The following is a 17,032-nucleotide window of genomic DNA, read 5'->3' as shown; positions in this document are numbered from 1 at the left end:
CTAAATTATCTTGGGTTAATGGGTCTGAATAGTTATTCAGTTATTTCAATTTGGGTTATTGTCTTGATGTATTTTATTTAGAGCAGTGTTATTTGAACCCCATTTTAATTAAAATTTATTAAATAAAATTTAATTCCAAAACCACTGTTTATCTCCTTCCTCTCTTATTCATCTAACCTTCACTGTGATTCTAGAATAAACACTGCCCCAAACAAAAAATAAAAAGACCAATTAATGGATGGACAACATTATAATATCATTGATTGATTAATCAGCTATTTAGGTGTATTTTATGTGTCAATATCATTGGTTTTTGTGCAACAAAGAAACCAACCAACACCACTCAGACACATTGGTCTGAGTGATTGCTTGGTTTCTTTGTTAATATCATGGTGATTTTACTATTTTAGAGTTTTATAGAACTTTTGTGTTAATGTGGAGGAACAAATGCTTTTAGCCTGCTATAAATTTATTTTTCATTTATCAAACTTTAGGACCTTTCAATTCTTTTTCGTTTCGAGTAATATGATATATAAAAAGAAAATTATTTCAATTTTATCACATCAAATAATTCAATTTTTATTTAAATTATTATAATTATTTATATATTAATCCTAAAAATTGCTACATTAATTAAAATGTTAAAACTTGGCTATACTATATTTTAAACTTAATTATTTAGTTTATGAGGAGGCCAATGGAATAAATATTTTTACTGATTTAGTTTTCTGTTTATTTTGTTGCTAGTAATTTTGTATTCCCTTAATTTTTTTATTGTCATTGGTTTACTATTTTTTTTAATATATTTCAGGGATTTCAGGCCGGGTTGGGCCAATGACCCCAATCCTCGTCCCCAGCCCAGAAAAAGTGGCCCATGAGGAATTTTGCCATCACTAAACAAAGCTGCCTTCAAGAACTTGCAGGCCTCACCATCATTGGACCCTTATCAATCTGATAGAAAGAAATTAAGAAACCCGTATAATCTATTAGGGTGGCTAGTTTGGTAAGAAATTAACGGTCATCTGAGGCTTAATGACTGTACCACAAGTATTGTATAAGTTAGTTGATGCTTTTACAGTTACTTTTTCTTTTTTAAGATACTGAAAATCCAATGACCTTTCATATGTAGTCATTGAAATCTAAACTGGGGGTCACTTCTAAACCCCACAATCTTGATAATCAGGGAACTTGTAGGATATATTATCCTAAGCAGATGGCCACAAGGGAAGTTGGAACCCAGACCCAAAGGAGTTTTCAGGTTAGTTTATTTAATTAAACTCTCATAAAAAGTGAACAAAATAGTATCTAACAGTATGTGAAGCATATTGATCTAAAGGCTGGAAAAAAGACATATAATACAAATGATAAAAGCACAAAACGTCAAATATGTAACTACCGGATTTCCTAGACTAGCAGTTTGAATTTTAAACTTAGTTGTTATCTAGTTGCTTTTCTGAATTTAAATTAGGATTAGTCCTAGCTGATTGTTATCAAGTTGTTGAGGATTGTTCTCTATAAATTCTGTACTCTGTAGTGTATCCTATGCATTTTATTTAGAAAATAAAAATTCAGAAAACCTTCCATGGTTTCAGTAACAATTATCATCATAAGGAAAAAGAGAAAATTCAGAGAATGTGGCTTCATATACTAGTTTTCTAGTAATAATTTCAAGCCTTATTACAAAGATGCAGCTGATGCTCAATGTAAGAATGGCATGAGACAGATATATATTACATGTGTGTTGAAGCATGAATGAAACGTGTAGCTCATTTTGACTTGCTTATCAATACAAAGATTAAACAGTATAAGAATTCTACCTTTACTTGACAACAAAAAAGGAAAAATATTTAAAAATTCTATTCTCTTACCTCAAGGTGAAAATTAGCGTATTGGCAATATAAGCAACCATTTCCCTGAAAAGAATCAAATCAGCACACTACACAGTTCCACATATTGACATGCAAAATTTATAACTAAATGCCTCGCGCATATAACCTGATGACCATGGCATTCAAGGCTGGTATTTCCAACTTTACTCTGGGAACACATTTAACAATTATGTGATGGTAATGCTTTTAAGAAATTTATGTCCTTAATGGATCTTTTTACAATACAAGAGTAGCAACTCATGTAAAACCCCGCTAATTTTATTTTCTTTTTTCATAGTGAGATAAATTAATTCTTTTAACAGCCTTACATTTACTCTTCAAACCTACCATAGGGCTAAACCTCAAGGTTTCAATCCAAAATTTTCTTCTTCCTGTCTTTTGTTTGGCTCCAGCAAAATTAGCAGAAAATGTTCTCAAAAACAGCCAACAACTTATTTTTCTTTTGTTACTATTCTCTCTTCTTCTGCCTTCTACTTTTCAAAAAGACAAAGGAGTCCCATCAACAAGAGATTAAGGTTTATCCATCATGGCAGCAACTCTGCTCCTCATCACAAAATACTTCCATAAAACACATTCATTTTCACCTTATATTACACCTCTTATTATATGAAGTAATTTGATATAACACTCGCTTTCACATGATATCAAGCGTCCTTTACTAAAAAGTTTGTGCATACTGATGTTATCTCTAGTTTTCATATATAAAAAAATATTATGCTTTTTAAATTAATTTACCATATATTCTAATGTTAGATGAATTTCCAAGGATAGGTGGCTATTTGTTCTTTTATCTGAAACATGAATAGCTCTGAATTAGAATGAAAGATCAACAGATCAGTAAGCATAGGTCTGAACAATATGTTTGTTCTTTTTCTTTTACATTCGTTTAATTGTTAAGTTATTAATTTTTGTAGAAGGTAAACATCTTTAAACTAGCATTTTGACACATATGTTCTTGTTAATTATAATATATTTTTATATTTTAAATGTTAAAAACAATTTGAAACAATAAAATATGAAAACATAACAAAACAAAGAAATATAATTTAAAGATAATTTAGCCACTGCATGATTACAAATTTTTAAGAAATTAATTATAACAGAAAAATATATAATAATCAAATGTGAAAAATAAAACAAAACAAAGATAAAAGTTAAAGATAATGTATTCATTACATGGAATCAAAAACACAAGAAAATGAAGAATCAAATCACATCCTTGTTGGTTCAAAAGATTTTCAAGAATATAGCCAGATTTATAGGACTCAAATTTGAGTCTCCATAAATTCACTATCTGAAATAACAGAAAACACTTATAAAAGGCTGGTAGGACTACTAAGCATATAGCTTACGACTTATTGTAATAGGACTACTATTTGAATGGCAAACCAACTAAACAAGAAAAAGAAGTTTCTTGATATAAAAGAAATAACAAAATAAAAGAAGTCCTAAACTTGATCATGTTATTTGGTCACACACGACCAAGAAGTCCAATGTCACAGGTTCTGCCAAAAGTTAGTTTCAGTATTAATTATTTATTTCTACTTTCTCACTCCCTGCATCATTTCTATTAATGCAAAGGATAGACTTTTCTGAATTTTAAAAGTGTTCATTATTCTAAAGAATTCTCCACCTTTCATTCCTCATTAACACACACAACGAAGCAAGCAAATCTCAAGATCAACAGCAGACATTTTTATATAAATTGAGTCCACCAGCTTCTGACCCTCTGCTAAAAGGTCTAGTATTTCCGTTGATTATGGATTTTCCTATGATTAGTTTGATTACTTTTCATCTTTGAAGTCATTAACCAAAAATGTTACTTGAATTAACACAAAAAGGAGCTTGGCATACCAAAAGTAATGCAAGCTTTGTTGACTTTCACCCTTGAAAGCTGTCCTGGCAAATGCAGCATAAAACCTGTTCATAGATAATATCAAGAGATATCCTAGCCTAATGTTGCATAGGAAATACTAATATGAATTCTACTTACATTCCTAGAGTCATTACTGTCAGCACACCAGAAATTTCAGCACCTTCCTGAGCCTACCATATGAAAAAGGCTAGTCAGGCTTCTCATGCATAGCAGAGAAAGTTTGTTTAGTATTGACTTTTCATGAATCGTTCTAGACAAGAAAATCAGAGAATGCTCTTGGAGTATTGACTTCATTTTTACTGGATACAAATAAATACATATAAATTTAATTTCTTTTGCTGATACCTTCAGGAATAAACTGCTAAGGAAAAAAGCAAGGCATACATCTAGATTGAGAAAATATTACACGTTCTATGAAGCATAAACATTAAATCCTAGTGAAAAGTTCTTACTGCACACTGCCAATCATATATGCCTTAAACTCAATATTTTAAAGTCTGAGACACAAGCCGGCATTGGCTTTCTTCCAGGAAAATTTTCTAGGTTGAACCCTATTGGAAAGAAGCTCAAACTCAAAAGAGTTTCTAAATTTTATTAAGGGAAACAAATAAGTTTCTTAACAACTTCCACAAATGTGATAATTGACATATTGACTATAAGACAATAAAAACCATTGATTTAGCATCCTAAATTTGGGAAGGAACTTACAGTGAAGTAAGCAATGTAGCTCACAGCAAGTGTCAATGTAATCTCTATCACTGTGTCATTGAAGATAAATCCAAGCCACAAAACAGATACAAACCCGAAAGCAAGACCCATGGCTACACTGGAACAAGAAACAAGTTTCATGACAAAAGTAAAGACTGTCACAAATGCTCAAAGAAAGTCACAGATACATACGCTCCAAGTGAGACCTGAGCCAGAAATTTGACTATGGCATCCCAAGTAAAGCTCTTTCCAAGGACCATTTGATAGAATAGTTGATAAACCACAATCGCTGTCCTGGACAATGGAAAGGAAGTGTATTTCAAAGAACATTAAATATAGAGAAGAAGTCATTATAGTAAATGTTCAGTACATCAATACTACATTAAGGTATTAAAGCAAGATGCTGATTTAACATTAAGAGGCATCAAGTCAACTATCGAAACCTATCAACAGCTCAACAATAAAAAATACCCATCATTCATCAAGGATTCTCCTTCAATTATTGTACTCAGTTTTTTGCTAGCACCAAGCTCTTTCAGTAGAGCAACAACAGCCACAGGATCGGTAGCACTCAAAAGTCCCCCAAGCAACAATGATGTTTTCCAGCTCCAGTTATATGGAAAAGTGAACTGCAGTATGGTAATTTTTATGTATTATATATTTAAACTAAAAATACTAGAATAGGGAAGAAGAAGAATCTACTTTGTGGGATGCAGGATACCTTCAAAGCAGATCCAAGAAGAAAGGTTGAGATCAGAACTCCTGGACCTGCTAGAAGAAGCATTTGTGCCATACACCTCTGTACAGAGAGAAAAAAAACAAATAAATAAATAATAAGGCTGTTGATTCTTGTCGAGTCCAGAAACTTCAAATCATTTAACTAATGACTTGCATAATGGTAATCTTGCTCCACCAGAAACCAGTACGCAATAAGTCAAAAAAAAGAAAGGAAATTAAAAAAGGCCCTTACAGAAAACAAATTACAGATATTTCATAAAATTTAAAATATCCAAATGGTTAAAGCCTGATGGAAAAGGGTCCAAGAATAATAGTTAAAGTCTAACATGCAGCTCGCATGTTTGGCCAAGGTTCAATGGGTTTATCATGTACGTCATAACCCAAACATGCATATGTGGTTCCAAAGCACAAGCACACAGTTGTGATTTAAGTAAAAAAATGGAAAAAGTTTTATGATTTGGACAAATATCTTGGCCAAATAGGCTCCAATAATGTTGAAGTACAACTAATCTCAGAAGTTTAAACGTATAATTGCTTGGGCGTTTTTGGTTTATATGATCACAAAGTGTTGCCAACAAGTGTTCTAATCAGAATAGTTCCAACCCTTATTTATAAAAATAGTGGAAAGTTAATTGTCCATAGCTCAAAGTATATAAATATTGAGAAGGGGTCGAAGAACATTCTAAAACACTTAGTTATCTACAAAACACATTCTGAACTACTTAGTTACCTACAAATGATCATTTATCATAATTTTATAATCCATACATTATTGATTTCTAGCTCTACATCAAGTAGATCTTGTCTACACATTTTCTATCATTCATGGAGCTCATGTTTCTCGTTCTTGTGTCTTTGGCAAGTCCGTGATCATGCAACTAAAATATCAAGCTAGAGCTCAGTTTACTTGTCGAAGGATAGAAGTGATTGCACCCACCCCTATCAAACTCACTAATTCATAGAAGTTCAATTCTTTTGTATCTGTATATCCTGCTTAGAAATTCTTTCCTTGTCAAAACTCTGGATTCTTATTTGGTTAGGCCTATTTTGGGGTGGTCTAAAAAGCCAACTATTTCATTGTTTTCAAAAGCCTCAAGACAACATATCAGTGTCCTTAAGCTAAAAAGAAAGTCTGTAATTAATAAAGAATTTCAGATTTTAATCAAGTACATACCTAAAGCGATAAAGATAAAATAAGTTCCTCAAAATCATACTCATGCTATAATCATATAGAAACCAAAGTAACTAGATAAAACAAACCTTTATTTGGTGCAACTCCATGGCGAATGAACTCTCAAAAAGAAGAGCAGGAAGAAAAACAGCCAATAGAAGGTCAGGATCAATAGTTGACCCTGCACGTTAACAACAAAACCAACTCCACTAAAGAATAAACTACAAACAACTTTCAACTCATTATGAATAAAACTAATTGAACAACTTACAAAGACGAATTCCATCGCCAATCTTCCCCAGTCTATGACTTGTTCCATACTCTGAAACAAACCCAAAAAAAAGATCGTTGAATTTTAAATAGAAAGAAAATTTGAAAACACAAAACGAATTGAAGAAGAAAAAATTTAACCTAGAGAGCCGAGAGCAATTCCGATTACGAGAAGAGCGACGGTGTAAGGAACTCTGGTTCCACGCAATAAATGCCGGGAAGCAATTCCAAGCACCAAACTTATAGCGACAAAAATGACAGCGTCGGTTGGATTGCCACTCTCATTAGAACCAGAATTGCTTCCGCTTTCTTCGCCTAAGATTCTGTAGGGAAAGAGCTCCTCCGTCAAGCTCTCCATGTGAAGAGCTTTCAAGTTTTTCTTTCTTTCACTACTCTAGTGCACTTGAGATCGATTCCTTGAATTTATATTTATAATGCTCGTTTTCTTAGCCGAGTCCTGAGGGAGATGGTGATTGAATTGTCAAAAATAGCCTTGAGAAGAGTCTGAATTACTTTAGGAGTCCATCTTGTGAAATTTGTTGGTTACATCCAATTTTATCGGATCTCTCCGAAGAGACAAATCTCTTGGGTGTTGGTCAACTGTTCACGAAATTAACGAATCTGAGATATTTCCTCTTACATTAAAAAAAGAGAAATTGTTATTATTTTATTTCGTCTTGAGTAGCGGGTTTTAAAAATAGGAGGAAAACGAGGGGTTTTTTTGGTCCATTTTAGAGTGCCTAGTTCAAGTACTAAGAGACTAAGAGTGGGTACTGCTGTAATATAGATGATCTAATAGGGGTACTTTTAACAATGAACATGTACGCATTCACTTCAGTAATCAGGATCAAGTTGTTCAACTTTCAACGTTGTAAACGCTCCACTGCGGTAAACTCAGCATTTTTTCTTCTTCATCTTTTACGCTATTATATAATTGGAAAATTTAAACAAAAGTAACACCTATTATATCTAATATTCTTTTGCTTAATTCTATCAAATTGCACGCTTGTTTTATCAATCTTAAAGTGAGAACATCCCCACCAAAAAAATAAAAATAAAAAAAGCTTAACTTGTAGCATGCTCAAACATTACTTGGGGAAATTAATATTATTTCTCTTTTAAATTTGTTTACCAATTGTTTTTATTATAATTAATGGGATTAATTAAAAATAAAATATTGGAAATTAACCTGACTTCAGTCTTGTAATAGAATCAATGGTAGGGTTTTGTAAAATATCTTTATCGGGACTTTTAAAAGGTTTTTATTTTTACTTTTAAATTTCAAATCCAATTTTAATTTTATCTCCATTATTGTATGTTGTTAATTAATTAGTTTTATTCGTCGATTCCATGTTTTAAAAATTTGCTTATGATATTCGTACTATCAAAGCGACGACTTAATTAATAATCGGATGCATGTTACATGTACAAGAAAATCGAATCTTTTCCCACTTGACAAGTTTAAATAAGTTTCGCTCTGACCCAATTAATATAATAAAAATTAGAGGCGGCGAGCAGAAACAAAATAGTTAGGGTTCCCAATTGGCAAAGATTAAAATAAGAGTAAACGACATTTTCCCACCCAAAGATTACCCAAATGGCAAGCTTCCACCCTGATTTCATTTATTTTAGATTTTCACCTCTTAAAGTAACAAAAAAACTGGTAATATAATGGTCAAAGGGTAAAATAGTCATTCTACACTACATTAAATCTAAACTGAGAATTAAAATTTTGAAATAGCCCTCCATATCTCAAATTTCTCTCATAGCCACAATCTCCTATTTCTCTCAACTCACCACTCTCCAATTCGGCCTTTTCCGGCGTTGCAATCTCCCTCACCACCACCAAAATACTCACCTCACTCCCCTCATTAAACCCATTGTCGTCCGACCCCTGCTTGAACACTGTTCACTGGCCACTTTCTCAATTGGTTTTTTGCGTGCTGTTTGCTTTTCCGGTGATTGTTTCGCTGGAAATTGATGTTGTCACCATCAATCAACCCACTGACCCTTCCTCTCCAAAAGCCTTGACAATCCCATTCCTGTTCGCTCATCGTTCGCTGGTGATTAAAGCTTCCCCATCATAGGGTTTTTTGAGTGTGAAAGATGAATTGGGTTCGATTTGTTCGAATTTTTTGTTTCTTTCGATTGGAGGACGATTGAGGAAGGTTTTTTGAGGTGCTTTGAGGTTGTGTTGTTGATTTCCGATCGCGAGCGCTCCCCAAAACTCTCACCTTCAACCTTTTCCTGATTGCACATAAAGTGTTTGAAGAAAGGGTTTTTTTGTTGTGTTCTATGGTGGTGATATTGTGTGGGTGGGAGTGTAACAGTTGGCTACTGGGGATGGGAGGTTGTTTCACTCATGGTTATCAAATCGTGTATCGTATCGTGTATCGAAAACCTAATTTTTTGAATCGTGTATCGCGTATCGTATCGTATCGTAAGATACGTCTTTTTCAAAAAAATTTATTAAATTATCTAAATTTTTTTAAAATTTATTTTATTTCCTATTTTTATTTAAGAATTTTGTGGCATTATTGACTTTAAATTACGGTATTACATAATCAAAATTAATCACAAAATTCCAAGATCAATGTCAATATCTATATCTCCACTTATATTATTATTATCATGTAAAATGGGCAATACATATTTCTCTTTACTTTCTCCATGCAAAATAGGTAAATTTGGACAAGTTTTAGTGAATCGGGTTGGGTGACCCGGTTTCGACCCGAAATTTTTTTGGACATTTGACCCAAATTAATAAAGTCGTATCGATTTATATCGATATTTTTAAGGATACGAATGGATACGTATCGTATCGTAGGATACATATCAACATATCGAATGGTTTAGGATACACCCTCTGATACGTATCGTTGGCGATCTGTATCGAATCGTATCGTATGATACGTATCGGGTATCATAGGATACTAACAACCATGGTTTCACTAGATGGATGGAAGGTGGGTTAGGTGGAGTTGTTGGCCTTGGGGGAGGAGTCGTGCTTTGCGAGCAGAAAGAGAGTGAGAAAGCTTTGACGAGTGTTGGTGGGTGGGAGAGATGGGCGGAGAAAAGAAGTAAAAAAATAAAAGAGAGAAAAATAAGTTGTTGTCGCCGTCGTCACCATTGTTGCCATAGCAGTCGCAACAGCAATTGCAGGGGTGTGTTTGTTAGGTTTTCAAATATGTAAATACTTAGAAAATCCGAGGGTCATGTTTGTCAGGTTGTCAAGGGTAATATGATAATAACACCTATGTGCATATGTGTCATAACCTAACAATGTTACTTTAAGGGTGAAAATTTAGAATAAATAAAACTAGGGTCAAAGCTTACCATTTCGCTAATCTTTGGGTGGGAACATGTCGTTTACTCTTAAAATAATCTTTTGTTTTCGTATTATTGAAGTTGTTACGTGTCCAAATTAAATTACTTAGTTTAAAGATGGATATTTGATCAGTTATTTAATATTAATTCAACATCACTTTGGGTAAGGCCAAAGCAATCAATGAGGTCAACAACAAATATTTAATCCTAACTTTTAACCCTTATCATCTAGTAGGTTAGTAAATTTGATGATGAGTAATCTTACGTATTTCAGTGCAATATTCCAAATTCATCTAATAGTATATTAAATTTAGTTTGTTATTTACTTAACATTTGTTGTCGTATAAGCAAATGTTATCACTTGAGATAAAAAATTTAAGATGTTTCTAAAGTTGTACAATACTATGCTTTAATTATGAAAAAAAAATTATATTTACATTTAACAATAATTACCTATTGACATTGATTTCAATTTTCAAATCATTGAACCAAGGATGAATTAATCATCAGCGTATTTGTGAGAGGTATTAATCGAGGGCATTTTCTAAAAAAAAATATATAAATTAAAATATAATTTTTTATTTTATAAAATAAAAATAATATTTAAGGTATTTAATATTATTTTTTTCATCAAAGTTTCTAGGATATCTTTATTAAAAATCGTTCGTAATTATTACATATTTTTTTTTCTTTACAAGCAATTAAACTAACTTTGATTCTCTAACATAATAATACACATGATATTTCTAGTTCTTTCAATGTTAAATAATATTATCTGTTCAAATTTTATATATATTTGTATTTATGTGTTTATATTGACATTTGTCTTATATTAAATTCGATACAAATTAGTAATTAACTTTATTTTCTTTTCAATTTCGATTTTAGAATAATATTGATGAATAAATGTTTTTTTGAGAAATTAAAAACTATATAAAACCAGATTTAAAAAAAAAAAAAAAAAAAACAATACTGACTATACCCTTAGAAATAATAATATGTTATATCACAAATTACTAGGTGGTACTCCAAGTATTTCATATGAAGTGAAAAAATTGAAATATTATTCAGATATCTAACACCACTCTCTAGCAATATATACACAATTGATTTACATTAATAATAATTAATTTCAATATTCAAATTATTGAGTTGAGATAAACGAAGGGTATCACATATCTTATATTGTTATAGAAAAACCATTTGGGAATTGGGCTAGCTTAAAAACTTACTATTTGTTCAACTAAATAAATACATTACATTATAAATGCCAGTGCTACTAACTTTTCTTTTATCATCTTTTAGTCTTCTTTTTGTTTGTGTCACATGTAGATCTTGAATCGATATTTGACTAGATTTATCAGCTACACTTTGCTCTTGAATATTTGAAGTTCACTATATATTTTATGTGCTGTCTTCAGTCAACTTACTACTTTCCTTTGAGATTTGTGTGAAAAGCCCTTCAATGCCTTTAATTGCCAATTTTACACAACTTCTCATTCTTTGATGCAACACACCACACTTGTGTTGGTATACGACATAAATTACTAAGTCTTAGTGCTTATGGACACTCATATTTTTTCTCCTACAACCATCCCATCCATTACAGGGACAAAAAATCATCTTAAGTCTGACAAGACTCAATAACGAAATAAACATGTCACAGTCCAAGGTCTTAGTCCAATTCCAATTGGGCCTACGCTTAAAGTCATCATGTGAACTGTTTACTCTATGAGTTGGGTTATCTTACAAGTTAAGCTAAACTGGGTTCCGGCCTATTAGCCTACAACTGTACCCATAAATAAGAAATCAGAATCTCATTCTATTTCCTCTTTTGCTAAGATCCTGAATCTTACTAAAAATATTAAACCTAATCTGATAAAGGCAAGAAATCTTATTTCTTTCCTGATAGGGATTATCTCCCAAAGTATGACTCAGTGTCCTACTAGGATTCCAACCCCTTGGGTTCACTATATAAACAGAGGTTTGCTCTCTCATAATTCATGGAATCTCCACTACTCAAAACCGCCTACTTGCTCCTAAATTCTTGCTCCCGAGAATTCTACACCTTCATCATAGTCCTAGAATCCGAAAAGACTCCCGGTAATCCTTCTTTCCCTTAACTCTTATTAAATGAGTCCCTTTTAGCCTTGCTAACTTAAGCGTCGGAATGCCTACGGAAAACACCACCTCGGTGTTTCTCGTAAGCTTCACGCTTGTCTCTTTGTATGCGCAGGTCCAACGGATTGCCAGTGGCCTCAATCTCATGGGATCAGACCCTATTTCCACAACTGTAGATTTTAGCATCTATAGTTTGGCACCTAACGTGGGACCCTAACAATCATCTGCCAATGACGACTTTCAACATGAAAGGAGGCATGAAACTCCCTTCGACTGACATCGTTAATCAGAAAGTCCCATCATGATAAGAAAGTTTTTCTCTACTTTTCTTCTTTTTTTAATTGAAAGCATCTATGAATCATTCAAATATCATATTATATTTGTTCAACATGAAACATAATATTTTGAAGCGTTAAAATGCTTCTCCCATGTTTATTATTTGTTCATACAATACTTTAAACGTTGATCACATTTTGGGACTTTATGTGCTTCAATGCATGTTTAATTGCTTCTTTGGAAGGTATTTCACTCGTTAATGTTCAGCGCTACCCAATGTCACTTGACGATAACAATTTCACTCAATGCCACTCGGCACCAGTCTTAGAGATGCACACCATAATGGTGAAAGTCCAGCCAACTCGACACTACAAAAATCAAAGAGTCACACAACTAATTGTCAGTTGAGACTCACAATCCGTTCGACTTGGTTGTCATGACTGAGTGAAGTCAAATGGCAATACCGAATAAGCCGATTCTCCTTGAAAACATGAAACCTATTCTTTCTCTCAAACTCCCCTTTGAAAGTCACAAAAATCCCAAAATTCTTTCCATTCCACTGCACTCAGTGCACTTTGCAAATCAGTCGACTTGGTTCGGCTCTTAACAATATGAGTTCATACGACTCTATCTGCTCCTTTTTTAGCAATAAAGGAAAAGTATACATGTCCTTCGACTTTGCAAAGTGGGCGCATTCCAACCAACTTTTTCAGGGGAATACTCAACTTTGTTCTTCACACCTTAAACCACTACCCAAATCCCAAAAGCACGAAACTCACCTCATTACTCCTTCAAGATCAAGAAGAACCCACGAGAAATTCACCAAAACCCACTAGAAGAGAAGAAAGTTCACTCCAGAGCGAAACCAAGTCATCAATAAAGAGGTAGAGAAACTATTGAGTAATAGGCTCGTTCAGGAGGTTCAGTACCCCAACTAGCTCGCGAATGTGGTGGTAGTTCGACAGAAATGTGGAAAGTGTCAAGTCTGCATATATTTCATAGATCTGAATAAAGGATGCCCCAAGGACTCCTTCCCTCTCACACATATCGACATGCTGGTCGATGTCATAGCCAGTCATGAGTTGGTCAGTTTCATGGAACCTTTTCTGGCTACAATCAGATACTCATGCACCCGGATGACCAAGAGAAAACTGTTTTCATCACAGAGAGTGGCACTTACTACTACAAAGTGATGTCATTCAGACTTAAGAACACTGGGCCCACCTATCAACAGCTTGTCAACAAGATATTTGCAAAACACTTGGAGGATACTATGGAAGTGTACATTGATGACATGCTCATCAAGTCCCTGATAGCCGAGTAGCACCTGGACCACCTCAATTAGGCCTTCACAGTTCTGAGGAAGTAGAATATGAAGCTCAACCCAGCCAAGTGCTTATTCAGGGTCTCTTCTGGTAAGTTTTTAGGGTACATGATGACTCAACGCGGGATAGAGGCTAACCCTGATCAGATCCGAGCCGTCCTGAACATTCCCTCACCCACTTGCATCAAAGACATCCAAGGTCTCTCTGGAAGAGTAGCTGCCCTAAGCCGATTCATCTCTCGATCGTCTAACAAGTATCACCACTTCTTCGCGACCCTTCGAAAGTAAAAAAAGTTTGAATGGACCCTAGCCTGCGTAAAAGCCCTACAACAACTTAAAAGGTACTTGACTTCTCCCCCTCTACTTTCTAACCACTAGTCGGGGAAAAATTGTGCACATATATGGTAGTCTCGGAGTCAACTATTTCAGCCGTCCTAATTAGAAAGGACAACGGGAAACAACTGCTGGTCTACTATGTAAGCAAGTTGCTCCTCGACCCTCAACCCGGTATAGTCAATGAGAAAAGCTGGCACTTACACTCATCCACGCATTCAAGAAGCTCCAACCCTATTTCTAATGTTACTCCATAGCTGTCCTTACCACCTACCCACTCAAGAAGATACTACACAAGCTTGAGCTCTCAGGGCGACTCATCCAATGGACAATCGAGCTAAGTGAGTTTGATGTCTCCTTCTTGTCGTGCACTGCCATTAAGTCTCAAGTGTTAGTAGATTTTATAGCAGACTTCACTCTTAACACTTCCATTTAGGCGGAGAAAGAGCTAGTATGCCTAACAAGCAAAACTCCTTTGAAATGGACTCTCTTGGTCGACGAGTTGAGCAATGTAAATGGAAGAGGCTTAGGTATAGTACTAGTTATTCCAGCTAGAAAGGTCATCTAGCGAGCCATCTGGTACGGCTTCAAGTGTACGAATAACGACGCTGAGTATGAGACGCTGATAGTTGGTCACTTACTCGCGAAGGAGATAGGGGTAACAAGGTTGGAAGTCAAGTCTGATTCCCATCTCGTAGTCAATCAACTACAAAGTACCTGTTAGGCTTGAGACACAAAGATGACATCATACCTGAACTTGGTTAAGGAGCTCCAGTCGGCCTTCACAGAGTTTACCATTAGCCAAGTTCCAAGAACTGAAAACACATATGCTGATGCACTCGCCAACCTCGGCTCAGCCCTTTAAGGTACTTCTGACTCTTCCATCCCACTACTTTTTCTCCAATGGTCGGCCGATTGAAAAGAACCCTAGTCCGAGGCAGTGTTAATCCCCAAAGAACCTTTAGAGGTTATGGATATTGAGTCGACCGACTCATGGATGACTCTCATCCTCAAATACTTAGAAAATGATGAGCTCTCAACCGACAAGAATGAAGCATGCCGACTAAGAGCCCAGGTGGCCATATTTACCATATATGAAGGTCAACTCCTTAAGAAATCATTCTCCAGTCCCTACCTCAAGTGCACCACTTTGGAAGAAGCCCAATATGTATTAGCAGAACTCTATGAGGGCGAGTGTGGGAACCATGCCGGAGGACGTAGTCTAGCACATCAAGTGATCACCTCTAAATTATATTGGTCGAGTATGCACTCAGACTTAACCTCATATGTTAAGAAGTGTGACAATTATCAATGATTTGCTCATGTCTCGCACCTCCCCCCTGAACGACTCAACTTTGTCCTCACCCCTTGGTCATTCATGAAGTGGGAGATGGACATCGTTGCAAAGCTTCCAACTACACTTGGGCAGCGAGGTTACATGCTGACAGTCACAGACTACTTTACAAAATGGATCGAGGCAGAGGCATTTGCCCAAGTCCGAGACTGGGAGGTAAAAGGTTTCATATGGAATAATACCATCTGTCAGTTTAGGATCCTGAAAAAGATAGTCACCGATAATGGGTCCCGATTCATCAGCTATAGCTTCAAGGACTTCTGTGAAATGTGGGGCATCAAGCTTAACTTCTCGACATCTCAAAACCCTCAGTCAAACGGTCAAGCCAAGTCATCTAATAAAACAGTCATACAAACAATGAAAAAGCGCCTTCAAAAAGCAAAGGGCGTGTGGGCGGACAAACTACTGGGAGTCTTATGGTCTTATAGAACCATTGCCCGCTTGTCCACAAGTGAGACACCCTTCTCCCTTGCATATGGCTTGGAAGCAGTCATCATAGCCGAGGTGTCGGTCTCATCATCTAGGCTCCAATGGATGAGTGAAGAATCAGATAGGCAGAACTTGTGCCACAACTTGAATACCATCGATGAGCTCGGGGAACAAGCCCATATAAGAAACGCCATCTACCAGCAATGCGTCGCTTGGCACTGCAAACGTAATGTCCAAGTGAGAACATTCAAAGAAGGCGATTGAGTCCTTCTCAAAGTATTCCAGAACACCAAGGAGATTAATATTGGTAAGCTCGGTCCTACTTGAGAGGGATCATACAAGATCACCAAGTCAGTCGGCAAAGGTGCTTACAAACTCCAAACTCCCAAAGGCAAAGACATTAGCCACAACTGGAATGTCATCCACCTTAAGAGTTATCACTTCTGATAGACCGTGTCTTAGCTTCATTTTATTTTTTCAAAAAAGATGAGTGGGCCTGTCCATCTCCTTCAACGCCAGTCGGCCTCAAGGCCTTGAATCAATAAAAGTACTATTTAACCAAAAACAATGTCCACTTTCAATCAATTCACATCGACTTGGCTCATAAGGACTAACGTCTTGAAATTTGCAACTACAAGTCGGTCACGTCGACTTGGCCACAAGGCGTGATGCCTTGAATTTCAACCACAAGTCGGTCACAAGGCCTAATGCCTTTGGAGTTCAACTACAAGTCAGTCATACCGACTCGACCATATGACCTAATGCCTAGGTGTTCTATTACAAGTCGATAACTCCTCCCAACCTAGGTTGGCCAAGCAAGTCTTCATATTTCTCCCAACCCCGGTTGGTCGAGCATTCACCTCCCAACTCAAGTTGGTCAAGCAGACTTCTCCCAACTCAGGTTGGTCAAGCGAGCCTCCATATTTCTCTCAACCTCGATTGGTCGAGGATTCACCTCCCAACTCAGGTTGGTTGAGCAAACTCCTCCCAACTTAGGTTGGTCGAGCGAACTTTCTCCAAACAGCAGTCCATATGACCTAACGAGTTGCTAGCACTTATTCACTCAGTTTGCACTCATTCGATTAAATCTACTCTCTAAGCTAAATACCCTTTAACTTAGAGAGTGAGGGGCTAACTGTATGGGCAAAAATCGTATTGAGCTTGACGAGACCCAATAACGAAATTAACATGTCACGGCCTAAGGCCTTAGCCAATT

General features: G+C 35.6%; 1 protein-coding gene across 6 annotated transcripts; it reads right to left on the bottom strand.

The window, feature by feature from the left end:
• Window positions 1-3,743: 3,743 nt before the first annotated feature.
• LOC116131778 (sodium/hydrogen exchanger 7-like) lies at window positions 3,744-7,046 on the bottom strand. Of its 6 annotated transcripts, none has more exons than XR_004128298.1 (9): window positions 6,794-7,046; window positions 6,654-6,704; window positions 6,472-6,563; window positions 5,195-5,272; window positions 4,945-5,102; window positions 4,666-4,767; window positions 4,474-4,586; window positions 3,883-3,935; window positions 3,744-3,809 (listed from the first exon to the last, which is right to left on the bottom strand). XR_004128298.1 is itself a non-coding variant. In XM_031417453.1 (8 exons), exons 1-8 carry the CDS (start codon window positions 7,008-7,010, stop codon window positions 3,879-3,881), a joined length of 873 nt encoding a protein of 290 aa, XP_031273313.1. In that variant the 5' UTR covers window positions 7,011-7,046. The 6 variants fall into 6 exon arrangements, 1 of the variants encoding a protein (XP_031273313.1); XR_004128297.1 differs by having other exon boundaries at window positions 4,474-4,591; window positions 4,666-4,762; XR_004128295.1 differs by having other exon boundaries at window positions 4,666-4,762.
• Window positions 7,047-17,032: the final 9,986 nt, after the last annotated feature.

The sequence above is a fragment of the Pistacia vera genome, unplaced genomic scaffold (assembly GCF_008641045.1).
Source record: "Pistacia vera cultivar Batoury unplaced genomic scaffold, PisVer_v2 Contig242, whole genome shotgun sequence".
Classification (NCBI taxonomy): Eukaryota; Viridiplantae; Streptophyta; class Magnoliopsida; order Sapindales; family Anacardiaceae; genus Pistacia; species Pistacia vera.
The sequence above is the reverse complement of the archived record's forward strand: the minus strand, read 5'-3'. Positions and strand labels throughout refer to the sequence as shown.

Coding starts and splice junctions, on each gene's coding strand:
- LOC116131778 (XM_031417453.1), bottom strand. CDS start 7,010: ATGGAGAGCTTGACGGAGGAGCTCTTTCCCTACAGAATCTTAGGCGAA. Junction 5,273..6,471: donor TGGAGTTGCACCAAATAAAG/GTTTGTTTTATC, acceptor CTCTCTGTACAG/AGGTGTATGGCACAAATGCT. Junction 5,103..5,194: donor TTCTTGGATCTGCTTTGAAG/GTATCCTGCATC, acceptor ACCATACTGCAG/TTCACTTTTCCATATAACTG.